Source organism: Teleopsis dalmanni, chromosome X, assembly GCF_002237135.1.
Source record: "Teleopsis dalmanni isolate 2A chromosome X, ASM223713v2, whole genome shotgun sequence".
Taxonomy (NCBI): Eukaryota; Metazoa; Arthropoda; class Insecta; order Diptera; family Diopsidae; genus Teleopsis; species Teleopsis dalmanni.
The window spans coordinates 13,696,261-13,715,812 of record NC_051848.1 but is presented as its reverse complement, the minus strand read 5'-3'; the positions used below and the strand labels follow the sequence as shown (position 1 = coordinate 13,715,812).

At 29.1% G+C, this 19,552-nt stretch overlaps 1 protein-coding gene across 3 annotated transcripts; it reads right to left on the bottom strand.

Moving 5' to 3' along the window:
- Nucleotides 1-494: 494 nt before the first annotated feature.
- Nucleotides 495-16,380, bottom strand: LOC119688056 (sodium- and chloride-dependent glycine transporter 1). Of its 3 annotated transcripts, none has more exons than XM_038102681.1 (11): nt 16,274-16,380; nt 8,182-9,086; nt 7,355-7,486; nt 7,090-7,265; nt 6,979-7,019; nt 6,785-6,905; nt 6,368-6,710; nt 5,113-5,270; nt 2,713-2,841; nt 1,174-1,380; nt 495-1,034 (listed from the first exon to the last, which is right to left on the bottom strand). In XM_038102681.1, exons 2-11 carry the CDS (start codon nt 8,579-8,581, stop codon nt 786-788), a joined length of 1,956 nt encoding a protein of 651 aa, XP_037958609.1. In that variant the 5' UTR covers nt 8,582-9,086; nt 16,274-16,380; the 3' UTR covers nt 495-785. The 3 variants fall into 3 exon arrangements, with proteins under 3 accessions (XP_037958609.1, XP_037958608.1, XP_037958607.1); XM_038102680.1 differs by having other exon boundaries at nt 16,281-16,379; XM_038102679.1 differs by lacking the exon at nt 16,274-16,380 and adding an exon at nt 11,393-11,671.
- Between the last annotated feature and the right edge of the window lie 3,172 nt (nt 16,381-19,552).

Genomic DNA, 19,552 nt, shown 5'->3' with positions numbered 1-19,552 from the left:
TTGCTTATTTTCTAGTATTCACAGACAATATGTTTAGGGGTATATTTGTCTCTGAACATCTTGTTTTGTTGATATAGTACCCCAAAGTCAAGATGAAAATTTAATTATCCTCTCTGCTCAGTGTAAGGAGTCGATTTAAAACTACCTTAGATGAGTTGGGGAATCCTTTAGCTTGTGTTTAAGTTTGGAATGCTTCCAGTATATAAGTTTGTTCATCATAATCCCTCTGAACACAGTACAGAATGCCGTAAATCGATGTTGGACAGCCAGCCAGAAAATTGAGTTGCTTTGGTCAAATTTATTAAGCAGCGTTAGAGATTTGTCCGCTTATCTGAATGAATTTTAACAGAATTTAAAATTACTCTATTTGTCACACTCTGCTGATAAAGGTATTAATATAAAACTTTTACATAGTATTTATATATTATATATTTTTTTTCTACCTTGAACAAATAACATATTTTTCAATTTAATAATGTATAATTTATTTGCTTTTTATAATGCAGTAGGTTTTTACACGGAGTCTATTTTAATTGGTCAAAATATAATTTCATTTAATTTGTTTTCCATAAATATATAAATATGAGTATCTGTTGATATAAATATAATTAACGTTGAGTAAAACTTTTTATAATCAGCATCAAACGAGCACAATTTCAATTGAGATATTGAAATCCACACACGAAACAAAGAAACAAACACACAAACACATAACGACATACTGACATATAACGCATATAAATCGGCATACATCTGCACTCAAAACAATAATCGCAATGTCACATTTAAGTCGTGTCGATGACCAACATTTCAGAGGTTCCCATCACTTCCTCGTAGAAGCGACGATTATCAGCATCGACTGGATGCCAATCATGTGGCTCGAAGCACTGCTTCAGTCTATTGCGCAGTGACCCTGTGGTTTGACACAACTTGTAGATCATGTACATCGCGGCTGTTACATACACAATCACTTGGCTGATGATAACAAGCTCTGATGCAGATTCCTCTTGCTCCAGCAGAAATAGTATCTGAAACTATAAAAAAACAATTATTAAAACACAATTTTGAATAAATGGGCGTTGTATGTTACATATTCTATATTCTATATTCTATAAATAGTTCACAGATACTTATGAATAGAATATCAATATGACTTTATCATTCCTAACTTACTATGTTTATCACCAGAAATGCTGGAGTCACAAATCTTATCAAAAAAATTTTAAAATTTGAAATAGTTTTGCCGAGCATGAACTGTAAGTCGCACTGAAATCGTTCACGCCCATAAATCCAACAAGTCATCAGCAGCAGTACAATTGATATGGTCACGTGTGTCAATAGCGCCAAGGTGGGCAGAATGTGGAGATGCGCAAATCCTTGCTGTGATATATACAGTTGATCCGAAAAAATAAAAATGTTAAAAAAAAAAAAATTACTGTTAATAAAGAACTATATTTCAGTATTTCTCTTCTACTTTAAATTTTTCCTAATGGCATTGTAATCATTTGTTACAAACTACTTTTTGAGATAATTTTGACTTAAGTTTACATATATTTAACTTATATATAACAAAATATCAACAAACGCATTGTTAAAGAGTTAACGTAGGCAATATATACATATATATAACTAGCATTATTGAATTTTTTCTTCCATATTCGCTTATACATTATTCCAAAGCGTCAACCTAAGAGTCGCTCTATGCAAGTTGTTGTAACCCGAAGTGGACCTAATTCATGTATAAAAATACATGGATTAGGATGGGGTGCGGAGTGAAGTGGGAAGTGAAAGGGATATTGTGCATACCATTTTGCAATGATAAGGCTCGACTTATGGAGACTTCGGGTTAAAGAATTTTTTTGTGATTGTGTGTAATTTTCTCTTCTAACCCTGTTGCACTCTATTTAGCTCGAGTTATAGAAGTTCGAGTTATGGAAGTTTGACTGCATATGTGACTTTGCATTCTGAAACCAAATATTGGCTAAACAACTACCATTCTCTTATTTTATGAGAGATTTTATTTTCGTCACACAAATTTGACACTAATTAAATCTCCATCGGTATTGAAAGTTGTGTGGGTCCTATTAACAGATGAAAAAGTGTCAATGCTAATAATAAATAATTATTAATAAGAAAAGTCGGAGATAAGAAATGTTTTACTAAGTTAAAATAGAATCGCTTTTCTTTGATAATTAGATTCTAAGACTCTACTCGAAAGTGATTTAAAGTTCTAAATAATTTTTGAGTTAATCACATAATAACACTGAGTTCACTGAGTCAACATGATATGTATGTGCTTATATCTCGAACAAGAAAGTCGGAAAAACTGAACATTTCTAATTGTTTTTTATTTGGAAGCCCACAGATAATCCATAAAATGTAAACAATTAAATTAATTAAGCTGACATTAATCTTAGTCAGCGTTCTATGTATATGACATTGAATATTTCAGTCCATTAAGACCTTATTAAATTATGAAAAAGATAGATAACGCAAAGAGCATTATATATGAATATATTTTATACTCTACTGTAGAGTACACAATCTGTATTGTGTGGAATTGTGTGTTTGCTCATGAAAGCATAATTAAAATTAATTATCTCTTATGATTTGTGTGTATTTTTTTAATTATTTGTAATACTTTTTTATGTATAAGTATGTTTATTTAAAAAAAAAAACCTATATATATGAAAAACATATGGAGCAGCAGACCTTTGTGCAAAAATAGACCGAAACTGCCATTGCCATGAGTACCAGCCCAATTGTGATAGTAGATTTTTTCGTTCTTAATTTTTCGTGTTCGTCGAATATTGCTGTTAGGACAGACATCATTTGAATTATCTGCAAATAATTAAGAAAATAATTAGTTGATTGCGAAATTGCGAAAGTAATTTTTTAATTTGAATTTTTTACTAAGTAATTAAATTTATTTTTCAAAAACGCAAATATGTGATTACGCTTGAATTTCACAACTATAGCCTTGTGCGAGTTTGAGTAATTGAAGGAAATAGTAAATTATGTCGATATGGCAGTGAATGTTGGTATTTACTAGAATTTAGAGTGGGATAAATTAGGTATTACCATTGTGAAAATTTTATAAGATGTTTAATAAATTAATAAATAAATTTGAAAACTTTTAACAGAGAAATAATAAGTAAGGGCAATATATAAGTGCAGTGCAAAAAATCCCTATGAAATTTCAATTTACTTTATCTCAATTTACTCGAACTCGTATACGGTCTATATGCGTAATTATCAAAGAGTAAAAAAACTTTGTAAATTTTTCAGAATGTATTTATATAATAATTAAAGTTTGTTTCATTTCTTTAAAAGTAATCTCTTTTAATATTGAGCACTTAAGTCATTATAGTTTTCAGTATAGATCATAAATTTACTTAACGAGTTTGGGGATTCAAAAAAGTCATTAGTATTGCTATTATTATTATTAAGTTGGAGTCTTCCTGTTGCAACCTAAAGATGTGTTGTGTTCTCTTTACGGATTTAACGTATTTTTCCAAATTTGACTATATCAATATATTGTAGTATTTAAGCAACACATTTTTGAAATAAATTATGCTGTAGTAATATGACCGTAATACTACAATGCTTCGTTCACTATCTTATATCTCTAGAGATAAAAGACGTCTTCCTCTTCTAGAAAGAACTGTACTTGTCCAAATGAGGTCAGAATACAGCCACACACTAAACAGTTATTTGTCAATTATAAATATGTCTATTTTCAATGTATGTGCTAATTATAGCTCTATTCCCTATCACATCGCTCATCAGTTTTCTTTTCCTAATGCACACAAAAAATTTCAGTCCTTCGTCTTGTTGAAGTGGCAAGATTTTTCTATCTGGACTCAGGTTAGATTTAATAGTTTTAATCTGTAGTTTTCATTCTTGTTCCCTCCCATTACAATCATTACATTCTTTATCTATCACAGAAAAAAGAAAATATCAATCAGGTCTAAAAATTTATCTGACGTTAATATATATTTTCTATGAAGATACTCGAAGATATATTCGAATATATTCTAGTTCGATTTTTAGCAGACTATTATTTTCAAGAATGAGACACAACAATCCTATGTATAACCTGAAGTCAGATTATAGCCATGCTTGTTACGATTAAATCCTTCTATTCCTAATGTGTTGTCCAGTTCACAATTATGGTGTTGTAAATCTGTTTCATTATCACACTATATCCACTATTATGTGCTTATATGGTTTGTGGTTTTGTATCATCGATGTCGCAAATTCTTCCATTCCTTTTTTAACCGGTTTCTTGTTCAAAACTCTATCCCACTTCTCAAATTTAACCCCTAGTCCATCCAAATTTCGTTCAGCTGCACAGAACCAATATTTTCATGCCAAGTATACGTTACATTATCGTACTATATGCCCTTATCTATGCTTAATTGATTTAAAGTTTTGTGTCATCGATGTGACAAATCTACCTATTAATTTCTTAGCCGTTTTCACCATTTAAAACTTTGTCCTACTTTCCAAATTTTAACCCTATTCCATTACTAACTTGGTTAGAAGGCAGACTTGGCCTGCTTTCTCTCTGCTGAATCCATTGGAGTTGACGTATCCCCTATGATAATAACAGCAACAACAATATGTGTACTAAAAATATTTCCTGCCCAGAAGTATAAATGGAGTAAAAATAGTAAATAGAAAGCTTATAGTACATAAAGAAAAAAAATATAGATAAAAGATGCTATTAAATTATTCACGTCATGAGATCTTATGCAGCCATTAGCCTAAGGTTAATATTTTGCTGTTTAAGTTGTTCGCTAACGAATAAGATTTAAAAACATTTATTATTTTAAATATTTGAAAAACGTATAGGAGTCTTAGTAATTATTAAAAATAAAAACACAAGCAATCAAAATCTTTATCTTAAAATTGTACCCTTTGATCCTAATGTTAAGAGACCACAAATATTTGATTAATTTAAAGAACCCGCTTAAAGAAAAATCTAATTAAATACTGATTTCCAAAGAATGTACTCTACATAATCGAGAACACTCAAAATATTTATTCTGTTCAATCATATTTATACGTATAGCATTTAAATTTTGAAATAACTCTACTGCAACTTACCAAAGCACTTAGTTCCGCAATGAAAAGCATGGCGAAAAACAAAAAGCTCCAAAAATTTGGAAGACTAGTAAAGCTGCCGAATAAATAGGCGAAACAAAGATACAAAAATTGCATATAATGTTCCTCTTCCACGTGGTAATGGAACATACCCACATGATCTGAAAATATAAGAAATTATATAAGTACAACCTTAAACTCGTTTAATTAGTCGGAATCTATGGATTACTGAACATTCAAAATTTAAAGCTTTTAATAAAAAATAAAACAGTCACTTTGCTTTAAGTTAAAAACTGTAAAGGTTAGAGTTCATTAGTTGCTTCGTACTTCGCAGATCTCATTCAGTTCGCAGGTTTGTTGTTGCTATGATACGAGAGAACGAATCATATGATACGAGAGAACGATTTGCTTGAATATGTAAACTGAAAAGCTAATGATGTTCAGATAAGGTAAACATTGAAAAATACAAAAACAACATAATATCAAACTAATAAATTGAATTTTTCCCTTTGTTTGCCACCTCCTATGTCGCGCACAAGCAATTATATTTTACAATTGGATTTCGAATAAGTAAATACTTGTGCTTAAATTCGAGAATAATGAGTGCATAGAAATCTAGAGCGAATAAAATCGTCAGTAATGACGTGCTGATGGTTTCTGGTACGAAAAACTATTGCTAATGTGAAATGGGAATCAAGTTGTAAAATGAGAAACGAAATATGATAAAATAGTTAAATAGTTAAAGTCAAATAAATAGAAAATTAACATTCAACGTCAATATTATTTGAATTTAGTATTGTTTGTATGGAGGAGATGGTACCGAGAAGAAAAAAAAGCACGTAAGTGCGAAGAGAAGACTGAGCAAATGAGATGCGGGAGGAAGAAAGAGTGAATCCCTTCATTGACATTCACAAATAATTGTCACTAAGTGATCCCTTTGTAGTGGACCATGCATAATAAAAGAAGTAGCACTGAGTGATAAAAAAAATCAATGTAAAAATGGAGAGTGAAGAAGGCATGTCAAAATATACACAAAAATAAACATTTATAAAACGAAATGTTAAAGAAAATTCTTATATATATCTAAGACCTTTTAATATTTATATATAGTACATAAAAATATATTTTTAAAATATAAATGTATATCTTTTATATCTTTTTACTATATAAAAATAGTTTCTCTTCTCTTTTTCACTACTCATCATTTTTTCTAGTATAATAGAAGTACTTAAATTTTTACGTTTAATATATTTTATACCCTCAAAATGATCCAAAGCAATGCGTCCACATATCATAGCCAGCACCGCCAATACAATGTGAGTTACACTCACCCAGTATGTTAGTTTTTCACTATCATGTCGGAAATTATTATGGCTGGCCAAAGTTAAGATACTTCCCCAGCCAGGGCCCAAAAGCCAAGTCGCCATAAAAATAGCTGCACGTCCACTACTCAAAATTGCATCATAAGTTCTTGACGAAAATGGACGAAAATAGCTGAATAGGGTACTCCATGAAATATTGACATATAAAAGAAGATGCGCGAAGATTGCAATAAAGAAAGAGAGCATCAGAATGCATACGCAACGAAAGAGTTTACCGATCTGCAAAACAAATTTTTAACAATTATATAAATATTATGTTTAGGATGTGAAGAATTAAAATAGTTAGTACTTACGAACGACACACGCTTCAGCAGTATACCCAATGTAACTAACCATATACCAAGCACTGCTATGGTTACAGGCCAAGATATGACAAAATATGATCCTCCATCATTGGAGGTACTAATAATGTATCTTTAAATAAAATACAAAATTTTAATAATGATGAAAGTACCAATAAAATTATAAGTAGGATACAATGAACTACCGAAAAAATTCCACAGTCGCATGAGAGTATTGAAATTCGTCCTAAAAATATGAATATGCCATTTGGGTATTGTGTTGCAATCAATTAAATTTATACTATCAATATTTGTACCTCTACAACATAAACAGAGTGCATAGAACAGTTTGGGGTGTTCCAAATATTGTTACAACTCATCCATGGTATCACAGTGTTCAGAGAATAGGCAGCGTATATAAATGGCACGGCCGCTATCACAGCGTAATAAGCAAGTGAGGTTAAGTTCAATAGTAAAATGGAGTATCCAATACCTGACAGAGACAAAAAGATTAGTTAGTTAATATAAGTTAAAAATAACAATTAATTACAATTTGTATACGATGTGTAGAAAAATGCTTACCCTTAAAAATGGGTGCTACACGAAATGCTGATATTGTGCCAGAGGTCGAAAATTGACCCAGAAAAGTCTGTATAATAAATATCGGAATGGCATATAGAAGAATAGCAACAATATAAGAAGCCAAGAAATAAACTAAAACAAAAAGATTATATGTATTATTTTTATATGTATGTTATTTTTTATAAAATCGATTGAATTTAATTAATAAAAAAATTAGCATAAAGTATCAATTCGTTTATATATTATTTTATAATATTTTAATTGAATTTCAATTCTTAACATAATACTTCAACTATTCTGAAACAGATTAGTGCCCGGATTTGAAAATTGTCACTCGCACATTGATAACCTACTCTCCTTGGATTGCGAATCAGTTTCATAAAGTGAGATAATTGAAAGAATTTATTGTTAATCTTTTACAAATATTAAATAATTTTAATTAAAATGTTTTTCACATTTAGCGACTACGCAGTTTAAGAGATCGCCCCTAAGTAAACTTTTCAAAACTGTAGTAAAACTACGACGACTATTGATATATAATACCAACAGTTTATTATACCCCATTCTCATGTTTTCTATTGCAACAATAGCAAGACCATTGAAAGTTAGAGAAGGCGATTAAAATGAATTCATTGTCATATCAGATAAATATATATCTCTGGTTATACGTACGTATATTATATGTGCGTAATTCGGTATTTTTGAAAGTATGATTAATTTTAGCATAGCCATATGAAAATATTGAAAAGAATACCTTTAAAATTAATTTAGATAGCACAATAGTTATTGAACTACAGTACAACGGCTCTCTTATCGAATTTTCTTACCTCCGCCAAATAGCAGTCCATAAACGGGCAATTCCGAAAAGATTATCGAACCAAAAGCATGGCTCGTGCAAGCAAAATAAAAATCGGCTGCCGTAGACCAACGTCCACGCCTCTTGTCATGCTTAAACGGTCTCTGCAATGTGTCATAGGTGCTCGTCGTTGTGGCTGCTGTTATTGTAGCGGCAAGGTAACTGTGATTATTGTGTTCATTGTGATTAGCGCTGTTGTTGTGGTTATTGTTATGATTAAAGCTGCTGTTGTTGTTGTTGCTGCCGCTGCCGCTGCTGTAAGTGTTGCTATTATAGCCTAAAGTGGGTGATAGCAGATCATTATCGTCCAAGTAATCGTGGAGTACGCAGTTGCTGAGATGCTGTTTTGCTTCATTGCATATTGATTTCATAGCTGCGGTCGATTCGATTGTAGAATTATAGAAACGAGTATTCTTTGGCTCCTAACTTCTTCGGTATTTTTTTTATTTTTATTTTATTTTTTTTTTTTGTAATTTATTTAGTTATTATTGTTATTGTTTGTATGGCGATTCTGGCAATTGATGCCTAATTGTTGTTAACGTTCGTGTTATTGTTATTGTTGTTGTTGCTGTAGCTGTTGCTGTTGCTGTTGCTGTCTTAGGTGACAGTTTGATTTTATCACATTCAATGCATTTTATACTTGATTTATTGATATTAAAACGTTCATTGAATATATATTATTTAAATATTAAAATTGTTGAATGTTAACTCTTTTTTATTGTTTAATTTCTTATTTATAATTTAGTTAGTAATATATTTGAGTTTCTTTAAACACTTCATTTGATTTTCTTTGTGGTTAATAAGGTATCATATTCTGCGGTAAAGCAAAGGCACTAAAGATGGACGCACGTCTCTTGAAATTTTTTTTATTTGTACCTGTAATAAATACAAAAAAATCAAACTTAATGAATATTAATCAAATAATATTTACGATATGAATTTAATATAGAGTCATTTTGTTAAATGCCTAATCAGATAGCAATATTCTAAATAAATCTGTGAAATGTATGTTAAAAACAGAAGCAGTACATAAAGCAGATCATTCACATAAACAAAGAATGATTATGAGAAAAAGGTCTATATGCAATGTAGAATGATTATTCTTTTGTAAGATATGTTTTCAGCCTTTGCTCTTCTTCCAAGTAACGCATAGGCTCTGTTTTGTTAAGAACTGTTGTAATGATAATAAGTTATTGATATATCAAATAATAATAATAAGTAATTCAAATAATAATAAATAAATAATTGTAAATTCTTCAACTTTGAACGACTGTTTGACAAACATGAGGTTTTGTGTAAAATTGATATAAAATTTTTTTAACTTTAAATAACTTTTGAAATAAACTGTAAAGTTTCTTATACATCCAGTATGTCAGTAACTCTAAAAATATGAAAGACACTCCTACATACAACATTTTTTATAATAATTTTTATCTATGTACATTATTTTGCAATAAAAAATCACTAAATTATTTCATATCATATAAAATAAGGAAATCATAGTAAACTAAGATTAAGAAATTTTCAAGTCTTGATCTTTTCTTCTTTTATGTAATATATAAATATTAGATTTAGTACTATTATACAAGCCTTCCAGAAAAACAAATAATATAGCAAGTAATTTAGTCTTTAGTGATAGAGTTTACTTAACTAATTTTATATGTAGCACATAAAAACATTATGTTTTTACTTATTATACCACAAGGCTTACCACAGTTCTCTCTGATCGTTGGTGTACAGAAACACACTCAAAGAAACTATGCATTCCTTTCACTCTTTGTAAAAGCTGTGGAAACTTAAAGGTAAAAAAAACAATTATTTTCTCTGTGAATGCCCAGCACTAGCCTACAGAAGAAATACATTTTCAGGGAAGTACTTTTTTCACAGTTTGTTAGACTTTTCATCGATAAGAACAAAAGGGCTGAATTATCTATATTCAATGGGACAGTTTTATTTTTTATAAAAAGACGAAAAAAATCTGTCCCATCGAATATAGATAATATAGACATTTTATTCCTATCGATGAAAAGTTATCGATACCTGCTAAATATAGTTAAATCAACCCTGATTTAGTAGTTACTTAACAACCTAGACCTGTTGACAGTCATCCTTATGTCTCCTTATGTGGAAGACTTTCCAATTTTATACTCGGAATTTACGCGAATCTTTTTCAACTAGTTAATCCATATCTTTAGTGAATTAAATCAAATTTTAGTAAATTTTTTAAAGAGTGTCTATACTAACTAACAACTCCTGACCTTGCATTCTTATTTAATTGCGATTAACAAATTTGGGTTAGTACATTTGTTGCTGTTAAATAATGTTGGGATTGCCCTATATATGTTCGACTGGGCCACAAAATTCGAGCAAAAAATAGCTCAAGAGCAAAATCTAAATTTGCTAATCATAACGACATTAAATATAGTAAAAATATATATTGGACTTTAGTTAAAAAAAATAGTTTAAATGTGAATTCTTAAAATTCATTCTATTATATTATTTTTATTTAATTATTTTTATTTTCTAAAGATTTTTTACACTGCACTAATGTAAATATTTATTTATTTAATTATTACACTTATAATTTTTGGTTAAAATTTTTCAAATTTATTTATTAAACATATTATAAAATTTTCACAATGGTAACACCTAATTTAGCTAATTTTTATATAATTAACCCTACTCGAAATTCTGGTAAATACCAACATTTACTGCCATACCGACATAATATACTATTTCCCTCAATTTACCATCAATTTACACGAACTCGCACACGGCCTTAAATGATATTATTTGAACTTGAATCCGTTTTTAAAATCTGATTAAATCACTTTTGTATATGACGTTCAAGGTATTTATATTAATTTGAAGGATATGCAGTAGCATATCACTTTTGAAAGTGATTAAGATAATTTGCTTTATTTTAATATGAAAGAATATTATAAGTAAAAAAAAATATATTACAATATATGATATATGGCACAATGGAATTCTTATGTTTTTTAAATATCTCTATAAAACTGAACAAAATTGAGTACACCATTACTGTACACCATCAGTGGAGATGAACTGATCATAATAAGACAGTCTTGTTACCAGCTTTGTCAATATGAATTATGACTTATTGTTTAATTTTTTTTATAATGACCCACGGTACCACTTCGACACCACTTTCAACTGACCTTATTCCTCGCCCCCAATACAAAGTATCGCCAATATTTTAATTTGTGTTTTTCGTTATTGTTTTTGTTTTTATAATAATAATAAATATTAATTAATGTTTCATTTTTAATTTTATTTACTATAGTAAATCCAACTCAGTCTATGTAATTAAGAACGTTTTTTTTCGTATTTTTTTAATTTGCATTCAGGGCAATGACGATTAAATTGCGTTATAAGCATAACTTTTAATTAAAATGCAATGCTACTAATTTTTGTTCTGACGTTTTTAATTAAATGTATTTTTTTTTATCTCCAACGATGACAAAATTCACTTTTAATTCAATATAAAAAAAAAAAAATACAATTGTACCGCGCACAAAAGACAAAAATATTAATTATTTAACAATTTTGAAGACAAACAGAAATAAAGAAATCATTTAAGAAATCTGTCTGACAGTTGAGGAAAACCACGAACACTGCGGACTCACTTAAGTGCTTATCGTCGCGCGGCTTTCCAGTTAAAGACTAAAAATTAAAATAATTAACGATCATCAACGCGTTTTGCTGTGACGCCGCCGCGCGAATCTTTTGCTACTTCATCAACATTTGTTATTTGTTTATTTTGGTCATTTAATGCTATTTTATTTTATTTTACTTTTTTTCGGAATTTTTTTTTCGGATTTTTTTTTGTTTTTGTTTTTTTGATTTCATACAACATTTAGTAAATATGTATTTAATTACATATTTATTTTTTTTTTTAAATATATTACTTTTTTTTACATCGAACTCTTCTGCTTCTTGATTTGCCCACAAATGTAAGCAAAAAAAACAGCACACAATACGAGTACAAAAATCCCATGCCCCACCACCGCTGAGAGCCAAAAGTTCAGCAGTAGAAAATCAAAATTAATTAAACTCAAACAATTTGTACAGAATCAAATTAACAAAAACAACAACGAAAAAGAAATTTTTTTTTGTCGGGAGAGTTAAGCACAGGTTTCAATTATTTGCATGCCTTTGTTTTTTTTCTTTTGTCGGATCTCACCTTTTGCTTTTATTTTTAGATGAGTACAAAATAATTGTAAATAAACAGTCTGCATATTTTTTGGGTGGGAATGCAGTGTACCGAAAGTAGACGCAAATCAATGAAACACTCAGCCAGTAAAACACACATTAGCAATACCACAATAGCAGGTTAAGCGCCCACAATAAAGGCGAGACCAGATCAGCTGATTTTTGTTTTGTTTCGTTTCGTTGGAATGTTTGGATTTATTTGTTTTTATTTACAATCAAAGGTGGATGCCTTCGTTTTATTTTATTTAATAAATTTAAAAGAAGCACTTAAGTCAGCTTGAAATTAATTTATTTTTTGCATTTTAATTAGAGTTTTATTTTATTTATTATTGGAATTAGTTTAATATCTTTTTTGGTTTTTCAAATATATTACAGATATGAATTTAAATTTTTTATTTATGTGTTGCAGTTTTCATGCCGCAAAAATGAAAATTCATTTCGTGGCGAGTTGATTGTTCTGGTACACTTAAAAAATTTCTATTGCACTTAAAAATATTTACATATTAAAACATTTTTATTTGCAGGGCGTATATTTGTTAGTTCATTAATTTTTATTAAATTATAGCTTATTTTATATAATTGTTTCTTAGAAATTATATAAAAAATTAATATGAATTAATATGAATTCAAACTTATAAGTTAATAAAAATTTGTTTTCCTTTTTAAAGCAATTTATATTTTAAAATCAGAATCAATCGAAAATAATTTTTAAGTAGAAAAGTAGTAAAAATTTTGATAAATTATAAATTATTGAACAGACTGCTAATGCGATAGTAAATAAATTGTATAGGAATAATACATATCTTTTTGAAAAAAAGTTATCCTTCTTTAATGGGCAACTCTTTAACGCTATAGTAAAATAAACTTTATAAGACAAATTAGCTCCTTCAAAAGAAGTTCTGATCTTCATTCTTAAGTGAGCTTTATTCGTTAGTAAATATTTGTGTTGTCGTTTTTATACCTTTTTGTCTATTTAAATTACAGATAGCGTATATTTTAGGATTAACAACTACGTATATTTTAGGTTGTGGTCAACTGTCTCTACTGTCTCTTCCAAAATAATATTAGATGTATTTGGCTGCTTCGAACTGCAGCAAAAATAACAAGCCTCTTACTAAACTCTCTAATTTGCTAGAAAATAACAACACTTCTCTTTTCCATTAACAGACTAGTTATAAAGTGTCATCTAATCATCTAAAATACTACAGCAAAATATGTCACCAAAACGATGAATTTTCAATGAAAATTTTAATGAATATATTATTAATCTCTTATTCAAACAAAATCAAAAACTTTCAGAAAAAATATATAAAAATTGTAGAAAATTTGAAATAATGCGTTTTCGTCATAACCCGATAAAACCAATTTTGATGTGCCCGTGACACTCTACATAACATGAGTCTTATGCAGAAAGCCATGATCACATCTAAATTGCCTCTTTTGGTTATGACTAAATTGCATGCTATGCACATATATATATCTTTTTTAGTATTTTTTGATTGAGCCTAAATTTAAAAGGAAGTGTAGATATGCTATAGATAAAAATGTTAATTTATTTTTATACCTATTATTATTACTTACAAAATTGTAGGCATTTTCTTAAAAGGCGTATTCTCTTTTCTCTTTCCCTGGACTGGATTTAAGCAGAAAAAAATCTTAATTCAATAATAAGGTATACATTTCTCATTGAAATAAGAAATACTTTAGATTTATTCAATTAGTCAGAAGAGTGAGTGGGGAGAACTGATTTCACTTTAAATTAATTGCATCACTAATGATTACTTGGAATTGGGAATTGATACTAATAAGTAGAAAAAATAACGTGTCACTGTTGTTAGACTTTCTACCGAAACTGTATACAAAATTCAGTTAATTAATTTGAACCTAACCCCGGTCTTACGACTACATATTATATTAATTTATTTGCAGCTAAATCCGCATGCACAGAGATCAAAGTTAATCAACGTGAATTATATTATATGTAATTATAAATACTAAATAATTAAATAACTTTAGTAAAAGTGCTTAGTTTATATAATAGATTTTCTCTATGATTGCGGCTTTCATTGATGTTGCATCTAGTTTTTAAATATACATATATAATTGATACAAAAAAATTAATAAAAAACTTAATAAAAAAATTAATAACAAAGTTTGTTTGTACTTGAAGCACGTACCAAATATATAATTGGAGATGGAATTTTGTTAAGTGTAATCGATAGACAGTGTGTCAATTGAAATATTTCACAAATTTAATGAAATTATACAATAAATCTTTCTTAGAGCATATACAGTATGACCTCGATTAATGCAACCTTCGAATATCGCAACTCTTCGGTTATTGGCACCTCTTAAATTTTCCCTGTATCACCTTTGATATTCCATCATATGTTATTCAAAAAACTTTTCAAACCTTAAAATTAAATAACGGTCAAGTGAACTGTTGACAACATATCGTTGCATCAAATAAAAACTAATATTAACGAAGAACGACATCATAATAAAAATTTAAAAAATTTACTTCATGAAATTATTCTAAATAATGGTATTTCTCAACAAGAAATGGATGAGTGGGTCACACAACTTTCTATGGAAAATGAAAGTTTTTTTCTTTTGGAAAATCAAAAATGACGTGCCAATAAATTCCATACCTCTTACAAAAGTTGTAATAATTAAAGATCAAAAAATGAGTCAGTTCCAATAAATCATTGCACCACCCTCGAGGTTATACTGTACTTTGTTTAACAAACTCACAAATTTCTTTTCTTACTGTTGATGCAGCCCTCGTTCTGCTCTGCTGTCTACTAAGTGAACTGAGTTGAAATCAATATTAGTGTCATTAAAATCATAAATGAATCATTGAACTTTTGTTTTTTATGGCGTGATGAATTGCATTGTTTGCATAAAATGACTGAATTAATTTTTTATTTATATTAAATACACAAATGGTGGTTTTAAACCTTGAGTTTATCCTACAATAGACCTAAGTGGATCCACCAGGGATCGCCGTTATAACCTAACCAAACCTAAGTAAACAAATTATTTGCTAATAAAAACTATTCTCAAGGAATATTCTCAGTGTATTTCGATCACAGCGAGTGCAGCGCACTAGTTCCCATGCTTTAAAAGCTTTGGTTGACAATTCTTACAAAAACAGCAACGTACTTCAGTGCAAATAATTTGTTAAAAATAATTAAAGTAATATTTAACAGTTCTTTGTTTCAATTTGCATAGTTCTTCCTGGAATTTTTATTTTCTTTGTTCATACACACATATATTTATGTACATATTAATTCCAGATAATAAAAATAGTTTCAATTGCTTTGTCTGTAGTTGTCTTCCTACTTTTATTATAATTAAAATTATTTATTTTTATTTTGTTTTATTTTTGTTTTCTTACGGTTCTTGTCAAAGGTAAACAAAGCATATGACTTATTTGCGCACATACACACATGCATATATATGCTAAGCTTTGTTGAACATAGCTGATATGTTCGCTTGCCAGCTTAAAGTGCAAGTTGAAGTAAAAGCACAATGACCACAAAATATTCTTTTTGTTTTTGTTTTTTGTTTTTCATATTTTTCCATTTGTTGTTGTTGTTCTTGTGTCAAAATTCCATAAACATGTAGACATATACACCGGCGCCGTATTTATCACTTTATGTCTTTTATTTTGTATTTGGCTATAATCATTGGATTTTGTTGTTATTTATTTTTACTAAACGGAACGATGATTGGTTTTCTTATAAATTTGTTTATACATATGTATGTATATTCCTTCATATCAACACAAAAGTTAAAGAAATAAAAATTATATTCATACTTACTACTTACTATCTTATAATTACACATCCATATGTATGTACGCATATTGTACACATTGTTTACTATTATAACAAAAATAATTTTTCAATTATTAGGAAGCCTTAAAAATTGAAAACACTAAAACACTTTCACTATATCATAAACAAAACAATTATTTTAAATAAATTATTTTCCTTTAATTTGAATTTTTCTCTGAAGTATTCTTCGCCTACACTAACAAAAAACTGAAACATGACTGACGTACAAAATGCATAAATGGCAACGGACAACAATTTTGCTCACAATCGATTTCATTCAATTCGCTGTGCTCTTTGAGAAGTGCAAAGTAAACACAATTGCAACAAAAACAAAAACAATAACAACAAAACGAACACAACAAAAAATTTTGGTAGCAAAAATTGCCCAATTGGAATAGTTCACCTCGTGCAGTTATCTTAAATGCATAGAGAAAATTTTTGGTATATTACCATATATATGTATGTATATATGTAAAATAAATATATAAAAATAATAATTTATTATAATAATTTAATTAATTGCACCAACTAAGAGATAAAATAACATTAATTGAGATATACTTATCTCATTTTAAAATGTGGATATTGTTAAAAAAATGTTCCCTCTGCTAACCAGAAAAGCAATCACATAGAAAAATAACAAAACTTGAACAATAAGATGAGATGAAGAAATTGATAGAGTGTAAGATAAGGTTGAATATATCCTTGGTACAGGAAAAGTAATCTTGCTATTTCAACGAAGCAAAGCCATGAATCAAGGAAATCATATTCAAGCATGCAGTTTGACATAAAAACTGATAGGCGAAGTTATGAGGAGTAAAAGTGAAATTGGGGCAAACTTTGGGAATATATGTAAGTTTTTATGCTTGCAAGTAACAGTTTAATACCTGACCATATCCAAATCTCAATTCTGCCGGAACATGGAGATACTTAAGTATCTAATACGGATGCATCCTCAACGACCACTTCACAGCTGGGGCAAAACATATCCTCTTCATGCTTGAAGCGATGAAGATGGTGATTAAAGACTCTATGTCCGGTTCGGATCTGAGTGAGATGGAAATCCATTTCACCATGCGTCCTGTGTACCCACATATCAAGACGTGGGATCAGAGTATGTGTCCACCTCCCTTTCATCGAGTCATTCCATCGTTGTTGATAATGCTACGTGTCTCATCCTTTGATGATCTGACGTATGTTACTATTGTATTGCGTACACCTGCCCACTGGGTTTTAGTCGTGTGAACAGTTCCAGAAACGTATAAAAATAAATGCATGAACTTCCAATTAGCTTGTATGTAAGTAAGCAAACGGCACACGCATATATCCTGTACAATGAAGCATTTTGATTCTCTTTAGTGTTCTATTGCTAAAATCATATCAATATAAAATATAAAAATATAAAAATAAAATAAAACACTTTTTGAATGAAATGACATATTGAAGATTACAGTGTCTTTATAAATATTTTGATGGGACAAAGATAATAGTTATAGATTTTTATAATATTTTCAACGCTGTTCATAAAAATTTCTCTATGAACTTAATTTATGAATTTTATCAATTTCAGCTAAATTTCTTTTATTCTTTTTGTGAGTTTATTATTGTTGTTAGTTTTGTAAAAATATTAGAATTTAATTATAATAAAACCAAATTATGTTTAAGAATGCATTATCGTGTAAAACGTAGAACAACGTTACCACTTGCGCTCAGCCAATTCCGCAGCATTTTCATGAAATTTCCTACTGGCATCACAGTTGGCGGCAGGCGTTTGCTGGGGGTCAACACATTTATTGCAAGTCTACGCATTAAAATGGAAATCGTTTGTAATTTTTTTTTTCTTTAGTTCGTTTGAAAATCTTAATTGAAAGGAAAATTTTTCCATGCACTCGATGGAGTTTTCCTTATATAAACTCGTAACCATATAGATGGTCAGTGGTCGGTGTTTATATGGCGAGGCGTTTCTGGATATGGATTTGCCTTGTATTGTATACATGGGAAAATTTGATCGTTTATAAAGTTTTTAAATATTTATTTTTAATTTTCAACGAAGAAAAGAAATAAATAAAAAAATAAAAATGAAATACTAATAAAATAATTTAAATACAATTAATCATACTTAAAACATCAAAACAGTTGTTTTTGTAATTAATCATATGCGTTTTAAAGTATTAATTAACAATGACAAAATTGTAAAAAAAAACTCTATGTGAGGAAATATATATGAATCTATCTACCTATATACATATATATACATATATATTCAGTTGATGCAGTTTGGTGTATATACAGTGCGAAACCAAAAAATTGAGACAACTTGTTTTGAATAACTATTATTATTATTGTTAGTGGATGTGGCACTGCAACTGTGCTCCCTTCTGAATTTAGAGTAGGTCTTTAAGCCAAGGCAACCTGTCGTTTACGCGTATGCTAGTATGTCCCGATACCGAAAGAATTGACACCTGATTTGATTTCTACTAACTATTAAAAATGTTGAAAATAAACAAAAAAGAAGATACAGTACGTTATGCCAAATATGAAAACTTTTCACAGACAGTTTTTGAGCACTTTTTTAAGGTTTTTGAAACCTTGGATTGGAAGTTTTGATGCATCTTAATATGGCATCATCGGCTACAACGTTAGCCATAAAACAAAACATTGACTTCACCACCCATATACATTGTGCACAACTAAAACCCAATAATTCTATAAAGTAGGGCCATTAGTTCTAAATAAAAAAATGACATGAGGCGATCTGTAACTCCATACAATCATGAAAATTCAAAAATTCTTCTGTTTTAAAAAGGTAAATGGTTGAATATATATTAAGTATAAGCATCACACTTCAACATACGAGTATATGGATGTCATTGATTTGGATAGTACTAAAAAGTATACAGAAACAAATATAAAAAATGATAACGCATACGACAGTTATAATATTGATCTAGTTTAGCTGTTAACGCAACAATAGTCTTTGCAAAGATACTATGATGAAAAACCTTTCAATATGTGTTCATTTAAGTGCAATTAAGTAAATAACAATATAACAATAAAAAGTGCATTCATATTCATATATTCAATAAATATGAGAGTATGCGAGACCCAAGGCAATCTAATTCTCTGTTATCTAACTTAGTTATATAACTTAACTTTAGAGGTGCTTGTCGAGCTACGACTAGCTAAATTGGCTAAATTATATAAAAAAAATCATCAAGTATCTTCAACAAATAAAGTCCTTTTTTTATTTCGTTCAAAAATTTC

What these genes read in the sequence shown, in the direction of transcription:
- LOC119688056 (XM_038102681.1), bottom strand. Translation starts at nt 8,581, where the DNA reads ATGAAATCAATATGCAATGAAGCAAAACAGCATCTCAGCAACTGCGTA. An exon ending in CGGTCTATTTTTGCACAAAG is followed by an intron (nt 1,381 to 2,712) that starts GTCTGCTGCTCC and finishes TATATATCACAG; the next exon opens with CAAGGATTTGCGCATCTCCA. An exon ending in CATTTCTGGTGATAAACATA is followed by an intron (nt 1,035 to 1,173) that starts GTAAGTTAGGAA and finishes GTTTTTTTATAG; the next exon opens with TTTCAGATACTATTTCTGCT.